General features: G+C 31.5%; 2 protein-coding genes across 6 annotated transcripts in view; one reads left to right on the top strand and one right to left on the bottom strand.

Moving 5' to 3' along the window:
• The window catches only part of LOC143080140 (putative ATP-dependent RNA helicase DHX35), a 166353-nt gene that overhangs the window by 68062 nt on the left and 71392 nt on the right, over positions 1 to 26899 (top strand). The gene's annotated exons all lie outside the window — the stretch shown is intronic.
• The window catches only part of LOC143080141 (putative G-protein coupled receptor B0563.6), a 58150-nt gene continuing 48324 nt past the window's right edge, over positions 17074 to 26899 (bottom strand). For all 5 annotated transcript variants that reach the window (XM_076255861.1, XM_076255862.1, XM_076255864.1 and 2 more), the window contains one exon: positions 17074 to 18712. In XM_076255861.1, coding sequence (XP_076111976.1) covers positions 17339 to 18649 — 1311 coding nt within the window. In that variant the 5' untranslated portion in view covers positions 18650 to 18712 and the 3' untranslated portion in view covers positions 17074 to 17338. The remainder of the gene's footprint in view (positions 18713 to 26899) is intronic.

The following is a 26899-nucleotide window of genomic DNA, read 5'->3' as shown; positions in this document are numbered from 1 at the left end:
TAAGAACGGTTGAATCTGAAGTTTTGTAATATGAAATGGTAATGCAAATGGATCCGATTACAATGCTGTTAAGCCTCTAATCTGATACTAGACTTTTTTTATATTTCTTATAGATTCCATGTACATAAATGTCAACTGAAACAGAGCGTTTCAATTTCAAAAGACGTAATTGTGATATGACTTAAAGGGTGTAGTTGCCATAAAAATGTTATAAAATAAATGAGATAGCATTAGAAAGATACATTTTTCATAATTGAAGATGTTCATGATTAAAATAATTGTCTTGTAAATTGTCTTACGTCTTCTATTTATGGTTTTATGATTTTCTGTTTTAATTATTAACAATTTGTCATTATGAAGTGCTATAATCTTATATGTCTGCAATCTGGAGTATATTCCTGGATTGTCTTATCAGATTTTAGATCCAATAGTCTTAAATGGACTAGACTACTCCCTTTTTATATTTATTTGTATGGCTAGACATTTCAGATATTGCAAATTTGGGTGTCTTGTTCTTTCAGGCCTAAAAACAAATTTCTGATCAGATACTATTTTAACAATACATTGCCAAAAATAAGCTCTTATTTTTTGTAGCTCTTCAGACCATGCATTAAAAGTGAAAGTTGCTAAATGATGTTATGTCATGTGTTGGTATTACCCCACATACGTCTGTGTTCTTTTAAAAATCCTCAGATTTAGCAAGAACATTAAACCAAGAATTTTGCTCAAACAATGGCAGTGAGTTGTGAGCTTTTGATTGGGTGTTGACAGCTTCAGCGCAGTCTTGTAAGATGAAGACCAGTATTAAAAGTAATGTTTATTTAATTTTGTTTATCAAGTGAGTGTGTGTGTGCTGGATTTTTGTGTGTCATGAATTAATATACCATATCTCTCATTTGCATTCTTTTGCTTGTAACTGAATTGTTTATCCCTCTTTTTAAAGATAGTAATTTGAGTGAAGTAAGTAACGAAGGCACTTATAATGGGCTGTTCTTTAAGATGCGGACTGACAATTTTGTCCTCTTGTTCTTTTAAAATTAGGGAGAACATAATTTGTAGACATACATATAATGGATGAACAAAAATTACTAGACTCAGTGACTTAAGTGTCCCATTAACATTAACCTAAACCTCCCGTCTTTTCATCTTTTAATCCTCAAAATCTTTCTTAGTATGTGGATAGTAGAGTATTAATGCATATGAATGAAAACGTAATCCATATTCAAGATGTAAAAGAAATCTCTGTACTTTTACTGATTATTAGAAAACCATCCAAAAAACTACCAGACGCAATAAATGTCAATTTACATGTTTGCATCTCAAATGTCATAGGACTTTGAAAATGTATTAATTCATTAATGGCTATGAAATAATTTCCGAACCTGGAAATATAATCCATTAATTTCCCAGCTTTGAATAAAAATATCAATTTGAATTAAAAGAATATAAATTTGACAATAATGACGTGAACGCTGTTTCCTCATATCCGTTATTGTGTGTGAAGATATTTTCTTTGTAATGAAGTCTTGAGGTGGTCTTTTAATGACAATACACATGCAATTGTATAATTAGTTGACGGTTTAATTCCTTTAATACATTTATCATTACTTAATTATTTTTATGTTGTCGAAGTGCATTCTTGAAATTCTTAACTAATCTTATGATTTTCAAATTTTCAAATTTGGAAAATGTCCCATTTGAAAATCAGAAATTTGAAAGATATGCTTCTTACTCTGCTGGATAGTTGTCTCATTGGCAATCATACCACATCTTCTCACTTTATGCTGCAGAGACAAAAAATTGTCTTAGAACTTGGACAATGTTATTTTAGTTCATGCACTCAGTCCGAACAAAAATGAAATAAAAATCAGACTTTTATTATGGCATTCTGATTTGCTGTCATCAATATTTATAACTATATATATATGACAGAAGAATATTAATCATGGGTGTACTTTTATATAACCATTCAACTTTTCTATATTATAATTGCTTATCTATATTGGTAGTTAGACAGCATCCTGTCTCCAAAAGTCCAAGGCAAACGGCTGGAAAATTGTGAAACATCTGCAGATTTGAATCCTTTCAAATAGTTTTTTATGCGTTGTTCTTAAAAAAATGTTCATGTCAATGATTTCATAGACTACGCAGTCGATTTTTTGACATGTTTAAGTCCGCTGAACTAATATTTTGAAACATTAGTTGTAGAAATGAGTTTTTCAGTTGATTGCAATGAGCTGTAACTGTCTTGTTTCATATTACTTTATTCTTTGATAAAAAAAAGTCATGCTTTCTCGTACTGTTACATTGATGTTCTTGGTACACTGGCACTTATCTTTGAAAAAAAATTCTAATACATATAAAAAATAAGAAGTGGTATGATTGCCAATGAGACAACTCTTCAAAAAGAGACCAAATGACACAGAAATTAAAATAACTAAAGTTCATAATATGGCCTTGAACAATGAGCAATGCCCATACTGCATAGTCAGCTATAAAAGGCCCCAAATGACAAATGTCAGACAATTCAAATGAGAAAACTAACGGCCTAATTTATGTACTCACAGTAATATTAAAAGTATAAAGTAAAAAATTTTTTAGAGAGACGAGTGCCTGTGACTTAGTTCTTTTAAGTTAGTATAACAGCAGAATGATGACTTAAAAATAAATGCAGGAAAAATGCCTTACCTAAAGGAAAGTAGATTAACTGGCCAAATACTTTATACAAAATTAAAACATGCCCAAGTCACCTTTCTTATAGACAAATATAATATAGCCTGAACAAGATAGCCACCAAAAGACACAAAAAGAACTCATGACATCTAGAGGTCAACATACTGTCAGTCTCAAATTTGGCAATTATTTTTAGATTTCTTCTGGTTATATAGCTCTACAATTGTTTCCATTCTTAAACATCCATGTCTTTTTACTATTTGGCTTTGATCAGGTTCCTGATGAAGGTAAATGCTTCAGACATTTTTCATTTTTTTTCACGAACTATGAGTACTAAAGGAACTTGAGATATTACACCAGGATCCACTAACTATCCCATTGATTTGCATGACAATTCCATATTACACGACAAAAAACAGTAATTGTTCCATTTGAAGTCAGATCAAGTGTTCTTTGTGTCATTACCTAAACATAAAACATTTAATCTGATTCCTATTACTTCCTGTCCGTCCATTTCCATCATCGGAAATTGTCATTGTAGACAACCAGACAAGATACTAGAATAAGCAATCAGATGTCGTATATTTACTGAAAACTTAAACTGGAATCAGTTTTATATTACTTAATGCAGTGCTGATCAGAATGTTTATTAACAATAATAATATTTAAAACATGAAAACGGATTTGATTGTTATATTAAAAAGGCAATAAAAATGTGTTCACACTGTCTATTACTGAAGGATTATATAATTTTTAGCTCACCTGGCCCGAAGGGCCAAGTGAGCTTTTCTCATCACTTGGCGTCCGGCGTCCGTCGTCGTCGTCCGTCGTCGTCCGTCGTCCGTCGTCGTTAACTTTTACAAAAATCTTCTCCTCTGAAACTACTGGGCCAAATCAAACCAAACTTGGCCACAATCATCATTGGGGTATCTAGTTTAAAAAATGTGTGGCGTGACCCGGTCAACCGACCAAGATGGCCGCCACGGCTAAAAATAGAACATAGGGGTAAAATGCAGTTTTTGGCTTATAACTCAAAAACCAAAGCATTTAGAGCAAATCTGACATGGGGTAAAAATGTTTATCAGGTCAAGATCTATCTCCCCTGAAATTTTCAGATGAATCGGTCAATCGGTTGTTTGGTTGCTGCCCCTGAATTGGTAATTTTGAGGAAATTTTGCTGTTTTTGGTTATTATCTTGAATATTATTATAGATAGAGATAAACTGTAAACAGCAATAATGTTCAGCAAAGTAAGATCTACAAATAAGTCAACATGACCAAAATGGTCAGTTGACCCGTTTAGGAGTTATTGCCCTTTATAGTCAATTTTTAACCATTTTTCGTAAATTAAAGTAATCTTTTACAAAAATCTTCTCCTCTGAAACTACTGGGCCAAATTAATCCAAACTTGGCCACAATCATCTTTGGGGTATCTAGTTTAAAAAATGTGTGGCGTGACCTGGTCAACCAACCAAGATGGCCGCCACGGCTAAAAATAGAACAAAGGGGTAAAATGCAGTTTTTGGCTTATAACTCAAAAACCAAAGCATTTTGAGGAAATCTGACGTGGGATAAAAATGGTTATCAGGTCAAGATCTATCTGCCCTGAAATTTTCAGATGAATCGGTCAATCGGTTGTTGGGTTGCTGCCCCTGAATTGGTAATTTTGAGGAAATTTTGCTGTTTTTGGTTATTATCTTGAATATTATTATAGATAGAGATAAACTGTAAACAGCAATAATGTTCAGCAAAGTAAGATCTACAAATAAGTCAACATGACCAAAATGGTCAGTTGACCCGTTTAGGAGTTATTGCCCTTTATAGTCAATTTTTAACCATTTTTCGTAAATTAAAGTAATCTTTTACAAAAATCTTCTCCTCTGAAACTACTGGGCCAAATTAATCCAAACTTGGCCACAATCATCTTTGGGGTATCTAGTTAAAAAAATGTGTGGCGTGACCTGGTCAACCAACCAAGATGGCCGCCACCGCTAAAAATAGAACATAGGGGTAAAATGCAGTTTTTGGCTTATAACTCAAAAACCAAAGCATTTTGAGGAAATCTGACATGGGATAAAAATGTTTATCAGGTCAAGATCTATCTGCCCTGAAATTTTCAGATGAATCAGTCAATCGGTTGGGTTGCTGCCCCTGAATTGGTAATTTTGAGGAAATTTTGCTGTTTTTGGTTATTATCTTGAATATTATTATAGATAGAGATGAATTGTAAACAGCAATAATGTTCAGCAAAGGAAGATCTACAAATAAGTCAACATGACCAAAATGGTCAGTTGACCCCTTTAGGAGTTATTGCCCTTTATAGTCAATCTTTAACCATTTTTCATAAATCTAAGTAATCTTTTACAAAATCTCCACTGAAACTACTAGGCCACAATCATCTTTGGGGTATCTAGTTTGAAAAATGTGTCCGATGACCTGGCCATTCAACCAAGATGGCCGCCACGGCTAAAAATAGAACATAGGGGTAAAATGCAGTTTTTGGCTTATAACTATGAAACCAAAGCATCTAGAGCAAATCTGACAAGAAGTTTAATTGTTAATCAAGTCAATATCTATCTGCCCTGAATTTTTCTGATGAATTGGACAACTGGTTGTTGGGTTGCTGCCCTCCAATTGGTAATTTTTAAAGAAATTTTGCCGTTTTTGGTTATCTTGAATACTATTATAGATAGCGATAAACTGTAAACAGCAATAATGTTCAGCAAAGTAAGATCTACAAATAAGTCAACATGACCTAAATGGTCAATTGACCCCTTAAGGAGTTATTGCCCTTTATAGTCAATTTTTAACAATTTTCATTAATTTGGTAAATTTATGTAAATTTTTACCAAATATAGTTCTCTGTTACTAATGGGCAAAGTTCATTATAGATATAATTGTAAGAAGCAAAATCGTTCAGTAAAGTAAGAACTTCAAACACATCACCATCACCAAAATACAATTTTGTCATGAATCCATTTGTGTCCTTTGTTTAATATGCACATAGACCAAGGTGAGCGACACAGGCTCTTTAGAGCCTCTAGTTTTTTCTCATTGTTATACTAACTCTTTCATCCAGTGCATTGGTGTATTCTTAGCTTGGTTTTCCTACAGAATATCTGGTTGGGGTTATACAATGAGTGGGACAGTGAGTGAGTGGAAGCTCTTAGCTGTTTCACTTTATTTGGGGTAGTTTGCCATAACTTGAGAAGGGCTCAACTATAGCGCTTTGAAAAAATTACAAAATGGACATCGCATTCCGTAATTTTCTCTTTTGCTGTTCAGGAGTTATGGTCCTTGCAGAAATCACATGATTTTAAGATATTTTAGTTTTTAGGACAAATAGGACCATACACAATGATAAGCAATTTTGATTTTAAATTTCAGAATGAATACAGAGACATTTTTTCAATGTTCATTTTCATTAGTAGAAAGGTATTTTGATTCATTCTTCAAATCCTCCTAATACGAGTTGCAGTATTATATTGCATGTAATGCTAAGCAGTTTATCAAAAACAGAACAGTCGAGTTTTCTTTTTTCTGTTTAAGATGAAAGTGTCATGGCCGATTTATGTTACATTTTAACTAGCATAATGACTATAAAATGTGCTAATTACTTATTATTAGTGTGTGTTTGTATGATATTTTGTTTGAAGGTTATAACTGGTGGTAGCTAGTGAGTTGGCATACATTGGTAAATGTGTGTTGTTCTGTATAAGAAATACAACAGGTTTTAAACATTCTATCAGCCGAGTGACACTAAACTTGGTCAAGATCATCTTATAATTGTTTGAATTTCCCCCTGGTGTCCAATGTCAATCAAATTCAAACACAAGACACCACAAAAAAATATTAGAACAGAGAATGAAGACTTTTTTATGGCTTACTTTTTAAATATTTATCGCACTTAATTATTATATAGTTTTGAAGAATTAATAGTTAAAAATTTATTGAATTTAATGTCAACTTGACTTTTTTATGGCCTACTTTTTAAATATTTATCTACTTATTATGTAGTTTTGAAAAATTAAAAGTTAAAGATTTATTGAATTTAATGTTCCACTTGACTTTTTTTATATTATTTTTAGAGCCCTAATTCGACTTAGCAAATTTTATGATAAACGAATGTTCTTTTATGGTAGTTTGACTGAAATGAAATTTTCAATTTTTTTGCATCTGATTAAGTTTATTGTATGAATGGAAGACCTAAATTGTCCTTCAGTTCTTCAATTGACAAACCCTGTGTTAATAATTATTTTCCATAAATTAGCATAATAAAAAATGAGGTTAAGATATTCAGATTTGCTCATCTTGTAGTTCAAGTTATTTTTAAAATGCTATATATTGATTCTGTAATATTGGTCAATTTTGGTTCCTTCACTCTTGGGATCGTAACTTAACAACAGAATGTGTAATTATCAGCTCGTTTTGTCTCTCTTCAGGGACGATGAGGTACATTCAAAACACTTATTTATTTGCAATGCATTTTCCAATGAATGATTCTTGTAGAGTAATATTTGATCGGGGATAAAAGACTTTAATGAGAGAGAGACTGGTTCAAACAAGACGATTTATAAACTATTTCTCGATTGTTTATTGAGGAAAATCAACTTTAATTACGAATTGTCATGAAGTTTATTTTTTTTAGACATCCATTTAGAAAAATGTGTCGGAAATAGATGGCTATTGAATAGATCTTGTTTGACGTCAAAGCACATTGAGATTAAGTATCTTGTATGTTAAAACCCTGTTTTTTTTACTAATTAATCTATTAATGATGCTGATGAATGTGAAAAAGAACATGATAATTTGTGTTTGTATGCGATATTGAATTCTTTAAGGACTCTATAACCTTTATTATTTCAATTCTAGGCTATCATTCAACCTATCACTGCCAGCTGTGGGACCTTTCCCCATATCAAACATATATCAGTATTATTCTAATCAAACTAAACATGTCAGTATACTTATGGCATATTCCCCCCTCCACCAAAAGATTAATATTCTGATATGTTGTTTCCTCTCTTTACAACAGAAGCAATTCATCTTTCAATCATTTTTTATTTACATGTTTAGCTATTGATAATAAAAAGACATGTAATATTATATACAAGTTAAATAGCATCTTAAAAATCATTTATCATTCCTTTAGAATAGATTATGTGTTGTTGCTGTGTCGTGGTGTACTTACAACCAGGTTTTTTTTTCCAGTTAGTGACAACAAGCTTTATTGTAACTTTTACAACCAAAATCCTTTTATATATTGATTTTTTAGCTCCCCTTGCCCATAGGGCCAAGTGAGCTTTTTTCATCACTCGGCTATCGTCTTCCATCATCGTCTAAGTCAATTTTTTCAAAAATCTTTTTTGAAACTAACTGGCCTAAATTCACCAACTAGGCCACAATCATCATTGGGGTATCTAGTTTCAATAATTAAGACAATATGGAGAAATCATTCAGCCCCTCCTGATTGGAAATATTGCCCTTTGATGAAGATTTTTACCATATTTGTTTTGTGTTTTGCCTTATATGTTAAAAATTATACTGTTGTAAATTCAGAAATTGTTGCAATGTTTTTATTATTGCAAAAAATGAAACAGTTGTAATTGCATTAATCTAAATGTGTATACTGAATTTTTTTTTGTGAGTTAACAGGATTTTTCTCAATATCGCAAAAAATTAGAATTGCATCTTAGTCTCAAATGACTAAATTGCAAAAAAAACGCACGTAATAGTTTCTAAATTTACAGTAATAGATTAATAGTCACTTAAATCACAAAAATTATCAACAACAAAGCAAATTGTAATTACAAGTCAATTTTTGTAAAATGTTTGCTTGTTGCCAATAAAGTAAGTAGACTGTCACTCTTTGTTGGAGTGATTGCCCTTAAATTAGGAAATATTTTTTTACCCTCTTTTGTGTTTTGAGCAAAAGCTATTGAATATTGATAATAAATGAAATCAAAATTTTTTTTATTCAAATTAAGATGATATGTTTGTTTAGATCAATATTTTTAATTGTCCTAAGTCATATAGTTATGTTCCTTGGAAATATAAATTATAATGTAATTAATTGCATTGAAATTTGTGCTCTCACAAGTGTAATTCTTGCCAGATGATGTAAGTGTAGATCTCATGAGAACATCTTTGATGTAAGTGTAGATCTCATGAGAACATCTTTGATGTAAGTGTAGATCTCAAAAGAACATCCATGATGTAAGTGTAGATCTCATGAGAACAGCTGTGATGTAAGTGTAGATCTAAAGAAAACATTCGTGATATAAGTGTAGATCTAAAGAAAACATTCATGATAAAAGTGTAGATCTAAAGAAAACATTCATGATAAAAGTGTAGATCTCATGAGAACAGCTGTGGTGTAAGTGTAGATCTAAAGAAAACATTCGTGATATAAGTGTGGATCTCATGAGAACATGGGGAGATATAAGAATATCCATGATGTAAGTGTAGATCTCAAAAGAACACCCATGATGTAAGTGTAGATCTCATGAGAACATTCATGATAAAAGTGTAGATCTAAAGAAAACATTCATGATAAAAGTGTAGATCTAAAGAAAACATTCATGATAAAAGTGTAGATCTAAAGAAAACATTCATGATAAAAGTGTAGATCTCATGAGAACAGCTGTGGTGTAAGTGTAGATCTAAAGAAAACATTCTTGATATAAGTGTTGATCTCATGAGAACATGGGGAAATATCAGAACATCCATGATGTAAGTGTAGATCTCATGATATCAATAATGATGTAAGTGTTGATCTCATTAGAACATCCATGATGTAAGGGTGGATTTCATTAGTACATCATAGATGTAAGTGTAGATATCCAGAGAACATCAATGACAGAAGGGTCGATTTCAAGAGAACATCTATGATGTAAGTGTAGATCTCAATAGAACATCCAATGATACAATGGTAGATCTCAATAGAACAGCCAATTATACAGGGGTAGATCTCATTAGAACATTTATGATGTAAGTGTAGATATCCAGAGAACATCAATGATAGAAGGATCGATTTCAAGAGAACATCTATGATGTAAGTGTAGATCTCAATAGAACATTCAATGATACAAGGGTAGATCTCATGAGAACATCCATGATGTATGGCTAGATCTCATGATATCAGTTATGATGTTAGTGTAGATCTCATGAGAACATCCGTGATGTAAGTGTAGATCTCAAAGAGATCATCCATGATATAAGTGTAGCTCTCAAGAGAACATGCATGCTGTAAGAGATGATCTTTTGTGAACATCATTGTACATGTAGTTATAATAATAATACCAATGATGTAAGGATAGATATGAGAACATCTATGATGTAAGTACCTTTAAAAATGTAGTGTTGATCTCACTAGAACATCCATAGTGGCATCGGTGGTATTAATGTATATCTCATATACCCCCATGATGTAAGGGTATATCTCAAGAGACAATCCATGATATAAGTGTGGATCTCATTAGAACATCCATGATGTAAGTGTAGATCTCAAAGAAATCATCCATGATGTAAGTGTAGACTTTGTGATATCCATTATGATGTAAGTGTGAATCTCAAGATAACATCCAATGATGTAAGGAGATCTCATGAAAACATCCAATGATGTAAGAGTAGATCTCATTAGAACATCCAGGATGTAAGTGTAGATCTCTTAAGAACATGCAATGATGGAAGTGTAGATCTGAAGAGATCATTCATGATGTAAGTGTGGATCTCAAGAGATCATTTTTGATGTATGTAGATCTCAAGAGAACATTCATGATGTAATTGTTAATCTCATTAAAACATGGGGAGATCTAAGAACATTCATGATGTAAGTGTAGATCTCATGATATCAATTATGATGTAAGGGTGGATCTCATTAGAACATCCATGATGTAAGGGTGGATCTCAAGAGAACTTACATGATGTAAGTGTAGATCTCAAGAAAACATTCATGATGTAAGTGTAGATCTCATTAGAACATTGATATCACAGTACATCCATGATGTAAGTGTAGATCTCAAGAAAACATTCATGATGTAAGTGTATATCTCAAGAGAACATACATGATGTAAGTGTAGATCTCAAGAGAACATACATGATGTAAGTGTAGATCTTAAGAGAACATACATGATGTAAGTGTTGATCTCATTAGAACATGGGGATCACAGAACATCCATGATGTAAGTGTAGATCTCATAATATCAATTATGATGTAAATGTAGATCTCATTAGAACATCCATGATGTAAGTGTATATCTCAATAGAACATATATGATGTAAGTGTAGATCCTAAGAGAACATCCATGATGTAAGTGTAGATCTTAAGAGAACATACATGATGTAAGTGTAGATCTCAAGAGAACATCCATGATGTAAGTGTAGATCTCAAGAGAACATTCATGATGTAAGTGTTGATCTCATTAGAACATGGGGATCACAGAACATCCATGATGTAAGTGTAGATCTCATGATATCAATTATGATGTAAGTGTGGATCTCATTAAAAAATCGATTGATGTAAAGGTGAATCTCATTAAAACATCCATGATGTAAGTGTGGATCTCAAGAGAACATACATGATGTAAGTGTAGATCTCAAGAAAACATTCATGATGTAAGTGTTGATCTCATTAGAACATTGATATCACAGTACATCCATGATGTAAGTGTAGATCTCATGATATCAATTATGATGTAAGTGTAGATCTCATTTAAACATCCATGATGTAAGAGTGGATCTCAAGAGAACATACATGATGTAAGTGTAGATCTCAAGAAAACATTCATGATGTAAGTGTTGATCTCATTAGAACATTGATATCACAGTACATCCATGATGTAAGTGTAGATCTCATGATATCAATTATGATGTAAGTGTAGATCTCATTTAAACATCCATGATGTAAGAGTGGATCTCAAGAGAACATACATGATGTAAGTGTAGATCTCAAGAAAACATCCATGATGTAAGTGTTGATCTCATTAGAACATGGGGATCACAGAACATGCATGATGTAAGGGTGGATCTCAAGAGAACATACATGATGTAAGTGTAGATCTCAAGAAAACATTCATGATGTAAGTGTAGATCTTAAGAGAACATACATGATGTAAGTGTAGATCTCAAGAGAACATCCATGATGTAAGTGTAGATCTTAAGAGAACATACATGATGTAAGTGTTGATTTCATTAGAACATGGGGATCACAGAACATCCATGATGTAAGTGTAGATCTCATAATATCAATTATTATGTAAATGTAGATCTCATTAGAACATCCATGATGTTAGGGTGGATCTCAAGAGAACATACATGATGTAAGTGTAGATCTCAAGAAAACATTCATGATGTAAGTGTTGATCTCATTAGAACATGGGGATCACACAACATCCACGATGTAAGTGTAGATCTCATGATATCAATTATGATGTAAGTGTGGATCTCATTAAAAAATCCATTGATGTAAGGGTGAATCTCATTAAAACATCCATGATGTAAGGGTGGATCTCAAGAGAACATATATGATGTAAGTGTAGATCTTAAGAAAACATACATGATGTAAGTGTTGATCTCATTAGAACATTGATATCACAGTACATCCATGATGTAAGTGTAGATCTCATGATATCAATTATGATGTAAGTGTAGATCTCATTAAAACATCCATGATGTAAGAGTGGATCTCAAAAGAACATACATGATGTAAGTGTAGATCTCAAGAAAACATTCATGATGTAAGTGTTGATCTCATTAGAACATGGGGAGATCTCAGAACATCCATGATATAAGGGTGGATCTCATTAGAACATCCATGATGTAAGGGTGGATCTCAAGAGAACATCCAATGATGTAAGGAGATCTCATGAAAACATCCAATGATGTAAGAGTAGATCTCATTAGAACATCCAGGATGTAAGTGTAGATCTCTTAAGAACATGCAATGATGTAAGTGTAGATCTGAAGAGATCATTTATGATGTAAGTGTAGATCTCAAGAGATCATTTTTGATGTATGTAGATCTCAAGAGAACATTCATGATGTAATTGTTGATCTCATTAGAACATGGGGAGATCTAAGAACATTCATGATGTGAATGTAGATCTCATGATATCAATTATGATGTAAGGGTGGATCTCATTAGAACATCCATGATGTAAGGGTGGATCTCAAGAGAACATACATGATGTAAGTGTAGATCTCAAGAAAACATTCATGATGTAAGTGTATATCTCAAGAGAACATACATGATGTAAGTGTAGATCTCAAGAGAACATACATGATGTAAGTGTAGATCTTAAGAGAACATACATGATGTAAGTGTTGATCTCATTAGAACATGGGGATCACAGAACATCCATGATGTAAGTGTAGATCTCATAATATCAATTATTATGTAAATGTAGATCTCATTAGAACATCCATGATGTAAGTGTATATCTCAATAGAACATATATGATGTAAGTGTAGATCCTAAGAGAACATCCATGATGTAAGTGTAGATCTTAAGAGAACATACATGATGTAAGTGTAGATCTCAAGAGAACATCCATGATGTAAGTGTTGATCTCAAGAGAACATTCATGATGTAAGTGTTGATCTCATTAGAACATGGGGATCACAGAACATCCATGATGTAAGTGTAGATCTCATGATATCAATTATGATGTAAGTGTGGATCTCATTAAAAAATCGATTGATGTAAAGGTGAATCTCATTAAAACATCCATGATGTAAGTGTGGATCTCAAGAGAACATACATGATGTAAGTGTAGATCTCAAGAAAACATTCATGATGTAAGTGTTGATCTCATTAGAACATTGATATCACAGTACATCCATGATGTAAGTGTAGATCTCATGATATCAATTATGATGTAAGTGTAGATCTCATTTAAACATCCATGATGTAAGAGTGGATCTCAAGAGAACATACATGATGTAAGTGTAGATCTCAAGAGAACATACATGATGTAAGTGTAGATCTCAAGAAAGCATTCATGATGTAAGTGTTGATCTCATTAGAACATTGGGATCACAGAACATCCATGATGTAAGTGTAGATCTCATGATATCAATTATGATGTAAGTGTAGATCTCATTTAAACATCCATGATGTAAGAGTGGATCTCAAGAGAACATACATGATGTAAGTGTAGATCTCAAGAAAACATTCATGATGTAAGTGTTGATCTCATTAGAACATGGGGAGATCTCAGAACATCCATGATATAAGGGTGGATCTCATGAGAATATCTATGATGTAAGTGTAGATCTCAAGAGATCATTCATGATACAAGTGTAGATCTCATAAGAACATCCATGATGTAAGTGTAGATCATGAGAACATCCAATGATGTTAGTGTAGATCTCGAACATTCATGATGTAAGTTTTGATCTCATAAGAACATCCAATGATGTAAGTGTAGATCTTATGAGAATATCTATGATGTAAGTGTGGATATCATAAAAACATTCATGATAATAGTGTAGATCTCATAAGAACATCCAATAATGTAAGTGTAGATCTCAAGAGATCATCCATGATGTAAGTGTAGATCTCAAGAGATAATCATTGATGAATTTAGGTCTCAAGAGAACTTTTATGATGTAAGTGTTGATCTCATTAGAACATGGAGAGATCTCATGATATCAATTATGATGTAAGTGTAGATCTCATTAGTAGATCTTATAAAATTATACATGATGTAAGTGTAGATCTCATAAAAGCTGTTACCATATTTTGTAAGTGTTTTTCCTATATCAGGAGCCTGTTATTTAGTGGTTGTTGATTGTAGCTGTATAGCAGATTTTATTTTTCGTTCCATTGTTGTTTGTTTTCCATACACCTGGAATTTTTGTTTGAAGTGTTTTACTTTTGTAATTGAGAATGGAAAGAGACAACAACCTGACCAAAGAGCAGAAAACAGCTGAAGGCCACTAGTGGGTCTTCAACACAGCAAGAAAATTCCACACCTGGAGGTGTGCTTCAACAGGCCCCTAAACAAAAATCTGTAATAATAAAATGATACAATGTTATGGATGCCATACTAAACTCCAAAACATATAAATGAACTTAAAATCATACAAGACTAACAAAGGCCAGAGGCTCAGGACTTGCAACAGATGCAAAATTGTCCTTATGGGTCTTTTGTTATTGTTTTTGCTCATTGTTGAAGGCCATGAACTATAGTTTCAACTACAAAATGTATTACATCATTTGGTCTCTGGTGGACAATTGTCTCTATGGAAATCATACAACATTTAACTATTCATACAATTGAATCAAAATCTTTATTGACATATTTATTAAGTTTTATAATGAACATGTCATGTGTTTTAAATTCCAAGTGGATGTGACAACAAAATACCTTAATTTGAGTTTATTTATCTATGATGAGTTTCTTGGCATAAATTTTAAACAGTCATTTCTTCAGGAATATATATGCTCTCTGTTTTCAGTTGATGTATGTTACCATGAACTTCTGTAAACAAATATTTTAACCTGATGTGGAACGGGCAGACAGACACACAGACTAAACAACACAATGCCCCACTACTATCATAGGTTGTGTATAATGATGATTTTTTAAATTTCACTGTATAAAGCCTGTGCTCAAATATAAGTGTCCCTCTCTGATAAAGCTTTGGAACTGTGTATGAAGTTGGCAAACAGCTAGTTGCCCGATATTTAAAAATAAATAACAGTGAACACTTCATTGGTAGGATGGACATTTATTTACAACATGATCACATTATATAGTTGTATCACAGGGACTGAAGTTTAAAATGACAATATTTAAATATCTATATATAAACTATATGTACATATAATATGGTCTATAACAGTGACATTGTATTTAGTGGTCAGATGTAAATATTGAAAGCTTATTTTAGATGAGAAGTTCAATTTTTGTGTCCAATTTATTTAAACAAAAACAATACGAAAAGAACCCGACTTTTTTTTCATTTTTCTATTTACAGTTTATGTAGTACATGTAGTAAAGAGACATAACTTCTCACACTGAAATCAAAGGGAAAATGTACAAAGAGTCATACAACAGCACATACAGTCTGCACCAAAAACATTTTCAACTACTAGTCCGAAGACCGATATTCTGACATTTTTCTTATTGGCCCAAACAAAATTTTTCAAAAACTTACTAGTCCGAATAAAATTTTACTAGTCTGGGGCATCGGACTAGTGGCTAACCGTGCAGGCTGACATTGTATTTATGAATCTTATATAGGCATGAGTAGAAGATAATCAGTAAATCCTTGCATAAGTGAATATTAACTGATGGTTTTTTTTTTTTAATTTATAAAAATCAAGTTCAGTGTAGAAGTAATCATTCTTTCAAATCAAATTTAAAAAAAATGTTTTTTAATTATATTTGCCTTTATTCTTGATATATTCATATTAAAACAGAGTTTGCTGAATGCCAGTTAAATTTTGTTTACATTTATACATAAGGAGAGGGCAATAGCTTTTGTGTGGTTGAGATTCCAAGTTTTCTCATTGGAATATATAGTATTTTACAGATTTTTACTGCAATGAAATCAATATAAAAACTATATATTTTTTAATCATTTGTATTCAAGATTTTTTTTAATTGCACTGTTGTGAACCAAAAAATTACTCAGGGAATTTTTTTTTTTTTTGAATTATTAACTTGAAAAAGTTAGATTTATTTCCCTTGAATTATAAGTTGAACAAAACTATTGATTCAAGGGGATACAGGATGGAACGAAAAAAAATTCAGCGTTATTTTTATTAAAATTCTTACCAAGGGTTGAAATTTTATTTGTGCATGGAAATAGATCAAACATAACTTAATTGTAATGTTCTTTAATTTCTCCCAAACTGTTCCCATACTAAAGATTAAAGTTGTTCATTTGAAAGTTAAATGAACTATTGAGTGTACTAGCATTAACACAGCCATAACTTTCTGCAAAATAAACATTTTCCTTTTGTTTACATCCAGCCACAGATAATTTTAGATATAGTCTCAATGAATTTTTACTTGAAAATTTTGACAATTTTTCTATCTCATTATTTTCAATAAAGCTTAAAGAAGAAAACCTAAAATGAGGTAATAACATAGAGTGTAAGGTTAAAATCAAAGGAAAACTTTAAAGTCCCATAAGGAGATATCTGGCATACAATCTTCATTGCAGGCAAATACACATATATATTACATCTTAGCTTTGTTTTCTTCAGTGTTACTGATGTACTTTGGATTTGTTATTAGATATTTGTGGATACCAATTGTTTTGTTTTGCTGTAAAGCTAAACCAAGAATTAAATTATTCAAAGTACCAATTTCCAATAAGCTTGTATGGAAACTTTGACAATCCATGAAATTTGAAGTTATCACGAGAATTAGTACCCAGGAAATCCACGTTATAAGTGATTATTGTTGTATATAACAAAAATGCTTCTTATGCATACTTTTTTAAAACTTAATAATTCCATTTTGTGTAACAATTCAACAATATAGGTTACTCCAGATTCTTGAAACAAAAGCTAATTTTAAATGCAACAAACAACAGTATCACAAATTTAAGAGGTAAATAGAAAATATAGCAACTTTAAAGTCTCACTCCCTGAAGAAATCTTTCACAGTAAGCAAATGAAATGATAATCGCCTCAATGTTTGTTTTTCCTAGGCTTCATTTTCTGTTTCCTTTTCGCAATCTTCTATGAGTGCTGTTTTATGGTTGCCGTTATGGTTGCTTCTGTCCGTCTTTAACAGTAAATCTGGTGGGTTTGTCTTTGACGTCATTGTAATGCTGTTTGTCTGGCTACTGCTGTTGCGAGTAATGGAATGTCCAGATTTGAAGTTGACCAGAAGCAAGACGTTGCCGTTTCTTCTCCGTAGGTTCTTGATCCAACGTTGTACCATCCAACGCATAACATAACGAAACTTCTTGTTGATGGCACAGTAAAATACAAAGTTCAAGGACAAATTACACCAGACAAGAACGTTGGCTACGTATTGCAGAATTAAGTAAAAGTTTGACATAGCAAAGTGACTTAATGGTTGGTCCCCGCCAAACAATGCATATGCAATTCTTTTATTTGAGAATGCTGATGGTATTATACAGACGATAAAGAGGCAGACTATACTGATAAGAGTTACAGTGAGTCTGACCTGTTCTCTGTACCATGTGGCCTCCTTGTTGTTACGGATCTGTAGGATTTCTCTTTCTTTCCGTGCCCTCATTACGGCATAGACAAGATAGGCATTGGCTGTGCTGAGAATTATAAGTGGAACAAAGTGAATGATGATGCTATAGAACCAGCGGATTCTGTAGTAGTGCTCACTGTGTCTGAAATCAGTAGAAACTCTGGTGTACTGATCTGTTGTGTTTGCTATTGGTTCTACTCTCAATAAGAGAAAGTGTGGAATGTTTATGACAAACATAATGCTAATAATTAATGCATTTTTCATTTTTGCACTGGCTCTATCACACATGGCCTTTGCCCACAGTGGATACCGTACAAAGAGAAAACGTTCAATAGTTAGAACCACTGTAATCCAGACGCTGGAATTGGTACACACATTAACCAATGGAAGATAAATATAGGCATCATAAAACTTCCAGAAGTATTCTTTTCTCTGGTAAGAACCTACCATGAAAATGAATGAAAATGTAAGTGCTCCCAAATCAGTCAGAGCTAGTCCAGTTAAATATGTATATGGGGACTCTTTGAGTTGACGCTGCGTCAAAACTAATAGGTTCATAATGTTGCACAAGATGCCTATTGCACAGATAATTGGTCCAATGTATTTATAGCATATTTTGCCAACTTTGAGAGCCAGTGCTATATCTGGTACCCAGACAGTTTCATTACTGACTATAGATGGTGTTGTGAAGTTTCCCATGACATGATGTGTATCATTAGCCTCTGATATGAACTGGTACAGAGGGGTAACAATGTCTAAAGGACTAGTTAAAGTTGCGTTCAGCATTTTCAATAATGGTGGAATTATCCTCTATTTAGTCAATGGTATCCTTTGAATATCATCTCAAATCTGTAAATAGAAAACAAAATTATCAGTAATGTGTTTCAAAGTATTAGGTTTAAAAGGTACTACATGTATTGCAGACTGTAGCGAACTGTGCTCTCATACCACAAACTTTGCCTACAAAATTATGATGAAGGACTTTCCAAAGTATTTTATGTATGTCCCTGCCATATGCTGAAAGCTGTAGTTTTTCTGTTTTGTTATATTACATTTGTTGTCAGGATAAAAAAAAAACAGAATTTGAAATTTGATCTTCATTTCCCTTGGCTGCATTGGTACATTGTACAAGTGATGTGATTCTTGTTTTGTCATTTTAGACACATAAATGCATTGAATAAAAATGCAAAAATTGCCAATGTCTGCAATCTTGCAAAGTTTTGTTTTTTTCTTCTGTTTACTGTGTTGACTTATATTGCAAAAATCATCAGGTATCATACACGTTAATTGTTCTGACAAGACTATTTTTTACTGATGTGTTTCACACATTCAAGTATTATGCAAAACAACTGTCAAGCCTCAGACTTTGCATTCACATGTTAAAAGTTATTAAAAACTGATATATAAGTTAGTAGCTGTAATACAATAGATAAAATACTTGTGATTTTCTTTTCAGTATTGCATTTCATTTAAGATGTCTTTGTCACATTGTATTTTAGATTGTATATGTGAAATTCAGTCTACATCTGAGAACTCTCAAAGTTCTGACAAATGTTCTACATAACATAGAATTTTAAATAAGCAAGCTCAGCATTTTATTTGTAATTTCAACATAAATCTTTTAACTCAAAGTAATTAAACTCCTGTTGCTATCTGAGTTTCCTGATGGTACATTTACCTACGATTGCATCTTTAAAAGCAACAAGGGAGGAACAAAGCTTCAATATCCATTAAACCTAGATTTACCTTAACTTCTGCAGCTGAAAGAACATAACAGACTTGTTTATTCTTTAATAATCTTTCATGTTAAATTATGTGCTAGGCTTAAGGTATGTTTGTTTATATAACTTAATTTCCTCTGCAAAAAAAAATTGCCACAAAATAGCAGGCAGCAGATTAGAATTACATGCTTAATTATCCGAATTGCTGTAAGAATGTTACATGAACCCATTTAAAAAGTTACCTGGCTTTTTCTAACAGATAGTAAATGGCATTCTTAATTTAATTACATAAACTAGTTAGACTATGTAGCCAGTCACATCTGGAATGTGTTCTGTTTATTAAACTTATTCACTGTTTATTGTTTTATTTATTTAGTTTGAGTATTGTGATGTATGTGCAGTTTTAAACAGATGCACCAATATCTCATTAATTGTCAGTGAAAATTTATTTTTTCCTGTGACTTTTTGGACATTTACATGAGTTCATAACACACAGAATTACACAATTGTAGATTCAGGGAGGGTGTGTAGACGCCTTAGTAACACTACACCCAATTTTTTTTTTATCAGATTTTTTTTCTTTTTTTTCTTTAAATCTATATCAAATAGTTTATTGGTGCATCTTTTAAAGGCAGTTACTTGTTTTAATGACCCTGCCTCTTTCCTATAATGATCTAGTATATAACGGGGCTCTGTGAGCCGCCGGTCGCTTTATGCATCCTGTGCAAGGGGGTGTTTTAGACTTTTTATAGTGAGTAGTATAAGGAATCAAGGATTTAGTCAAAAGGCATGTAATCCCTTTTTGTAAAATACTGCAATCAATAAAGGGTTAGTCACAAATTTGATGACTTTGCTTACGTCTCAAATGAGATATGGTTTTATTTGCTTAACACATTCTTAAGACTTAAATGTGAAATGTGGGTTTTAAAATGTAAGCTTGATGTATGACATAGACTTCATTTTTTTAAGTCATTTACAAATATCTCATGATAGTAGTCTTATTTCAGAGACACAAAATAATGCCTTAGACACTTTTATTGTTATTTAACTTTACTAGATTTTAAAATACATCTCTATTTTGGAATTTTGGTCATTATTCATTGTTATTTATCCATGGTAGATATGACTTGTTTATCTTGGACAAAATATATATCTCTTACTTTGGATTTTATTGAAATTGATAACCGAATGATTTGTATTTTTGGGAAAGACATAGTTGAATTATGTTGTGTTGACTGTTAATTAAGAGGATGTGTGACTATAGTTTAGATTGAATTCTTGATCATACTTCATTGTTTTTCAAAACCAGTGTGCCATAATTTCTTTCTAGATATTGTGTTTGTTGTCTGGTTTCATTGAGAGAACCTAGTATTCAGATGTTGTTGTTTTTTAGATAAAATATATTGGTAATTTTTTTTGGTAATCTTCTGAAAACTAAAAAGCGCATATTTTCAGGGGAATTGCAAATTTTTGCATTTAATATCCTATTCTTAAAGGCCTCCATGCTTTAGTGCATGTACAAATGCATTACTGTTGTTTTTATAACGTTTACAATCATAAGTTCTACTGGTTCTTCGGGAAGACAAACTCATGAAGAATTATTTAAAGTGAAATGTTTACCATTATCTCATATTAACCAATAAAATATCAGGTCGTATTTTGGTGCAATAACATCTATTTAATTATGAAATCTATAAAATGTAAATAATGATTCCTGAATAAGAATTGAACATTAGTTGAATAAATATTAATTATCATTAGAATGTTAACCAGTGCATATAATATGTAATGTTTGACTTGTAATGTTTTTAGGAGTAAATGAGTAAACATTTTTAAATAAAGCACTGAACAAGAAATTTAATGTTCATTAAACGACACCATGCTCTGCCCCTACTATCAAATTTCCATAATTCCCATTTTACTATATGGAATGGATTTTCTCATTGTTTAAAAGGCTGTATGGTGACCTATGATTGCTTTCCTACTTCCATGTCATTTGAACAAGGGTTATACTGGGGCTGAGGATAGCTGTACATGTTTCATTTGCAATCAAACCACCTCTCCATATATTTATATTGAATAATAGTAGCAGTACCTATTCAGTGAAATACCACATGTACATTTATATATATTAACAAAGGAAAAAAGTGGGGTTAATGAAGGAATCATGTCTTAAATAAATTGTGTTCAGGACTTAATGTCCAATTATATATTTAAAAGGAAAATCCTGATTGAAACATACATAATTGATGAGACAAAAAATAGTTTAAGTAGTATAATAGTTAGCCATGACATTTATTTTTAATTTGGTCGTAGTCCTACCTACGTTAAATAGGAGTCTGGTTTTCATCAGTTCAAGTTCAACTTGGTGAAGTTGCGCAATTCAATTCTACGTATAGATTGGTATATATTTATCTTTGGTGTATTTTTTTTGGTTATTAAATGTGAATGAATAGTTATTTATTTGATATTTAAATTGAAATATAATTGTATATATGCATTTAGATATATGTCTGTATAAAGAATGTAGGATTTTTATTTTCAAAAGATGAACGATTTAAGATATAAGGTTATTATTAAATTTACCAAGGTACATAACATTGGACTTTGCAAGATGAAAACATAAGTTCTCCTTAGCAGATTGACTTTGTCAAAAATCAGCTGGTTGTTTTTCTCCTTTGAACTGTTTCCTATTTTGTCTTTTCTTGGCCCTTTATAGCTGACTAATATAGTGTGGGTTTTGCTCATTGTTAAAGGCCATACATTGACCTATATTTGTTTACAATTATGTCATTTGGACTCTGCTGGATAGTTTTTATATTGGCAATCATATCACATTTTATTTTTATATTCATGATTAACTACTCCCAACCATAGTCGTATATTATATTATGGTATTGGCAACTCCAGAATAATTTCTAACTAGAAAAGTATGGACTTCACATGAGGAAATGTCAGTGGCATGTCCTGTCAGTAAAACATGGCACAGCTGCTGATGACATGATTAAAGAAAACCATCAAAATAGGTGTGAGCTTTTGAGCTATGATTCCTTTAAATGCAGAGAAAATGTCACATTCAGTAATTAATTGGCTAAATTAGTAAAAGGATATGAGGGGTTAAAGTCAGCGAAACAGCACACTCAGCATTAATTCTTGATTTTGTTCCTGAAAGTGATAGAAGTGTCCAATACTTTTGAACACTCTTAATTATACATCTGATTACAGTGTCCTTATTAGGCAGTCTAAATGAATAGAAATTTTGATAAGGATGAAACTATGATATTAATGTTTCTTATAATGTTGTATGCATAAGTTTTCTTTATCTCAATTTCTGTTTTTGATATTGTGAACATTATTTTATATTAGTTCAAATAATCTTGATTTTTCAGTAATTTTCTTTTTTTTTTTTTTCAAACATGTTGTTATAAATAAATCTAATTTTTGGTCTGAAAGGGAAATTGAATTATAAATCTATCAAATAACTTTATTTAATGATCTTGTCATTTATATTTAGATATGAACAACAGCTTTCCAAAAAAAATGATATTTTGCCACAGATTTTGATGGATTTCCACATGTTTATGTGTCACAGAAGCATCAATGATGCTATTTCTGCTCTAAAGTGTCGATACTATAACATCTTGCACAACAACAGCTTTCCCCCAAAAATGATATTTTGCCACAGATTTTGATGGATTTCCACATGTTTATGTGTCACAGAAGCATCAATGATGCTATTTCTGCTCTAAAGTGTCGATACTATAACATCTTGCACAACTTTTAATTTTTGTTCAAAAGTGCATAAATATTACATGTTTACATGTAATGATGGAACATTTAAATTAAAGTGATATCCCATCTGTAACTATTTATTATATTGTAATATCATAATATTAATGGCTTCTAAATTTGGATTCACAATTTGTCATCATTAAAACAAATGTTAAAATTTTGATGAATATTATTGTAGACATGGTTGAACAAATTTGAAAAATTCTTTATATTGGAATAAAAGTTGATGTGTGGCATTAATCAATGAGACAGTAACCCATCAACAACAACAAAAATAATAAAGAAGTGGGAAAAAACAATTTAAGGGACCTCAATCAACAGTCATGAGTTAATGGGAGGAACAACACAGGGTAAGGTCTAAGAAGGAAAGATGGGTTATCCATAAAACATGGGAAAAAAACCGAATTGAAATAAAGATATTTTGAACTTTAAAACACCCATTTGATCACAACCTGTAATCTTAAAAAAGTTTTGAAATGAATTATTATTATTAAGTCGAGGTCCGAGTCTTCTATAATGACTTTAAAATTATTGTAATTTGTATACTGTAAATTTTCAAATGTCTATTATAGACATTATGTGAATGACATTACATCTTGGAAATATAATTTGAAAATTCAAATGCATCATGTAGCCTAGAGCCCCAAAACTTTCTTGCCTCATACTATTTAGTCATTAAATGAGTTTTGCATATGATTTTGACAATACAATATAGTTGATCACTTATTGTGCACTTAATATCGGATAAGAAAGAAAGTTTTGTCCATTAATAGAATCACATGCAACCTTGATATTTTATAATTGATGCTATTGTCAGTATTGATATTAGTTTATTAAGGTATCGTTTGTAACAAGTTTCAAACACTTAACATTAATTGAGAAAAATATGATAAAACATGCAAGAAAATGTTTCGTGACAAAGTAAAGGATTACTGAAGTCCTTCATATAACTAACAGTAGATATCATTGAAGAGAAGACAATCTGATTTCCGGCCTTTTCTCTTATCGAATTCATCTTTGTCAAACAAGTTATATCACTTTAATTTCAGAAACTGACAATGTTTCAAATCAATTGATTGGAAAATTTTATTGTCAAAACAAAAAGAGAAATAATGAGTGACGCAGATGAAATTCCCTCAATGACAATTTCCAAGGATGTTCAATGGGGTAAAGAGCTGTTTTTAATATCCTGGACTCAGTGTGCGATGTATTGTACAACTTTATTAAAAGAAAATAACTGCATTCTACAGAACACTTCATCGTTTCAAAAGTTGAAAATAAGACATGAACAGAATATTATCATAGTAATCTAGAATCCCTGGACAAATTATGCATGAAAGTTTTGCATTACGGTTGATTGAAATTCTAGTTTTAATACTCCTTACTTCCTACTATATAAAACAATGAACTTAAAATGAGAAGGTCAATCATCATTTATTTATGCTTTATCTATGCAATGTCTTTGACCTTGTAATAAGTATATCTCCCCCACATATGTGGGCAGACAGATTGTGTTTGTCCTCTACATCCATCTGTCCATTGCAAAAGTTAGTCAATACAAAAACGCCTACAGTTTGCATGAAACTTGACACAATTTCTTTTCATGGTGTTGACACCTTTGTATCATATTTTTATTCAGATCGAATAAACATAGAAAAACATGGTACTTGTCACAAAGTTTGTTGATGCAAAATCTTGCAACTTCTGTAATTTATGATATGAAGGGAACATAACGCTTTATAAACTAATGTCATAACAGAAATTGTCCCCCCCCCTTTTTATCAGATTGACTGGAGTTTCAAAAAAGCAAAACATTAGCTTGAATGACATTCAATTGTCAACACAAAACCTTATAAGTTTGCATTGATTTGATTGATACAAACAATTGAATCAAATTTATTAAACAGATTTGCTCTATTATATTGAGATTTCATGTGGATAAGATTTTTTTTCTACAGTTGTTGTCTTTAATCTTATGCTGGAAGAACTGAAGGAGACATGTTTTAGGTCCATGGCATACTTTAATTGTTGTGAAGTTGTCTTTGAAGATGGGAGTTGTGCTAACTTATGATGGACTTCTAAACATCTTGCAAACTATTTGCTTGAAAACATTTTGTAGACTGGTGATACATTTTAACTGCTTACATTTTTATTTTCTAAACAAGCAGTATAAAACAGAATGTATTGTTAAAATAAACTCAATAAATAAAACAAACAAGAATAAATCCATACTTGATCAAGTTAAGAAGACAAACGAGCCAAAGTCAAACATTTGTTTTCTTCAAATTAGAATCCTACCAGTGTTAGACCTTGCCATTTTCTTATTTAATTATACAAGGAGGAAAAAACAAACTGGTAACTGTAAATAGTTGTCATCTAACAGTATGAGTCCAAACAAATCTCTTTTCTAGGAAACAAACTGTCTTGAAAAAGACTTGAAGAAAATTAACTCTCTCCCACATAAATGTAATAAAGATGTTAGACCAGTCAAGACATCATTGATGTACAGATGGACAGATAAATATATTTTCATTCACTGTTTTAAGTAAAAGTACATATATTTGTCAAGATTGGTGGGGAAGTGTTATTACTTTTAGAATTATTCCACACTTTTATAGGTTCACAGCAATCTATCATCTATTTATACATGTAAATAAAATGTTTTCATCATATCTGATTGAAGACTAAATATAGTCTGCAAACCAAAACTATACTTCATTTATTTTTAGTAGAATTATTCGATGTTCTTATAAAATGATGGAGTAGGGCATTCTTGTCAACTGAAATACTGACCAATCTAGATGGTAACCCCTCTCTGTCCTACACCAACATTATTTTAGCAAATTATTAATGAACACTTACATTGTATTTAAATGAATTGACTTGCAGCTGGAAAATTGATTATAAAGAAGAATGAAAAGTTTAACATGTAAAAGAACAATGCTGAAATTTAAGAAGCCATAACCATACAACTGTTTTCATGGATCATTACTAAATTGTACATGCTTTATCTGTGACTGTTTGAAACAGAAGGATTTTAATACATTTTTTTTTAATTTAACAGCTGATGTGGAAAAAAAAAAATATGAACAGTCTTTTAAGCAACCAAAAAAAAAAAACAACACAAAAATGTTCAATATTTTGTTTTATTGATCACTCTCTTTGTTTACCTTTATTTCATTACCATAAGTTTTGAATTTCAACACTTGTCAATCAGTGAACTTTAATGTGACAGAATTATTGACACATACTGATGAAGGATCAACTTTCATATCTCCTTTTAGATTGTTCATTTGTTGAACCAGTGCAACATTTTATAAATTCCTAACTGAATCATATGAAAAACCTTTCAATATGTGGCGTAGTATCTGATTATGAACAAAATCAAACATTTCAATTAATTCAGTGGCTACAACTTTGTTAAAAATATTCTGTGAATTTGGTTTGCATTACAATGACACTGATAAATGTAACAAGTCTAATTTGGAATGTGAACCATTCTAGTTACAATTGAACCTCAAGA

This window comes from Mytilus galloprovincialis, chromosome 6, assembly GCF_965363235.1.
Source record: "Mytilus galloprovincialis chromosome 6, xbMytGall1.hap1.1, whole genome shotgun sequence".
Classification (NCBI taxonomy): Eukaryota; Metazoa; Mollusca; class Bivalvia; order Mytilida; family Mytilidae; genus Mytilus; species Mytilus galloprovincialis.
Note: the sequence above shows the minus strand (reverse complement) of the source record. Positions and strands in the feature narration are given on the sequence as shown.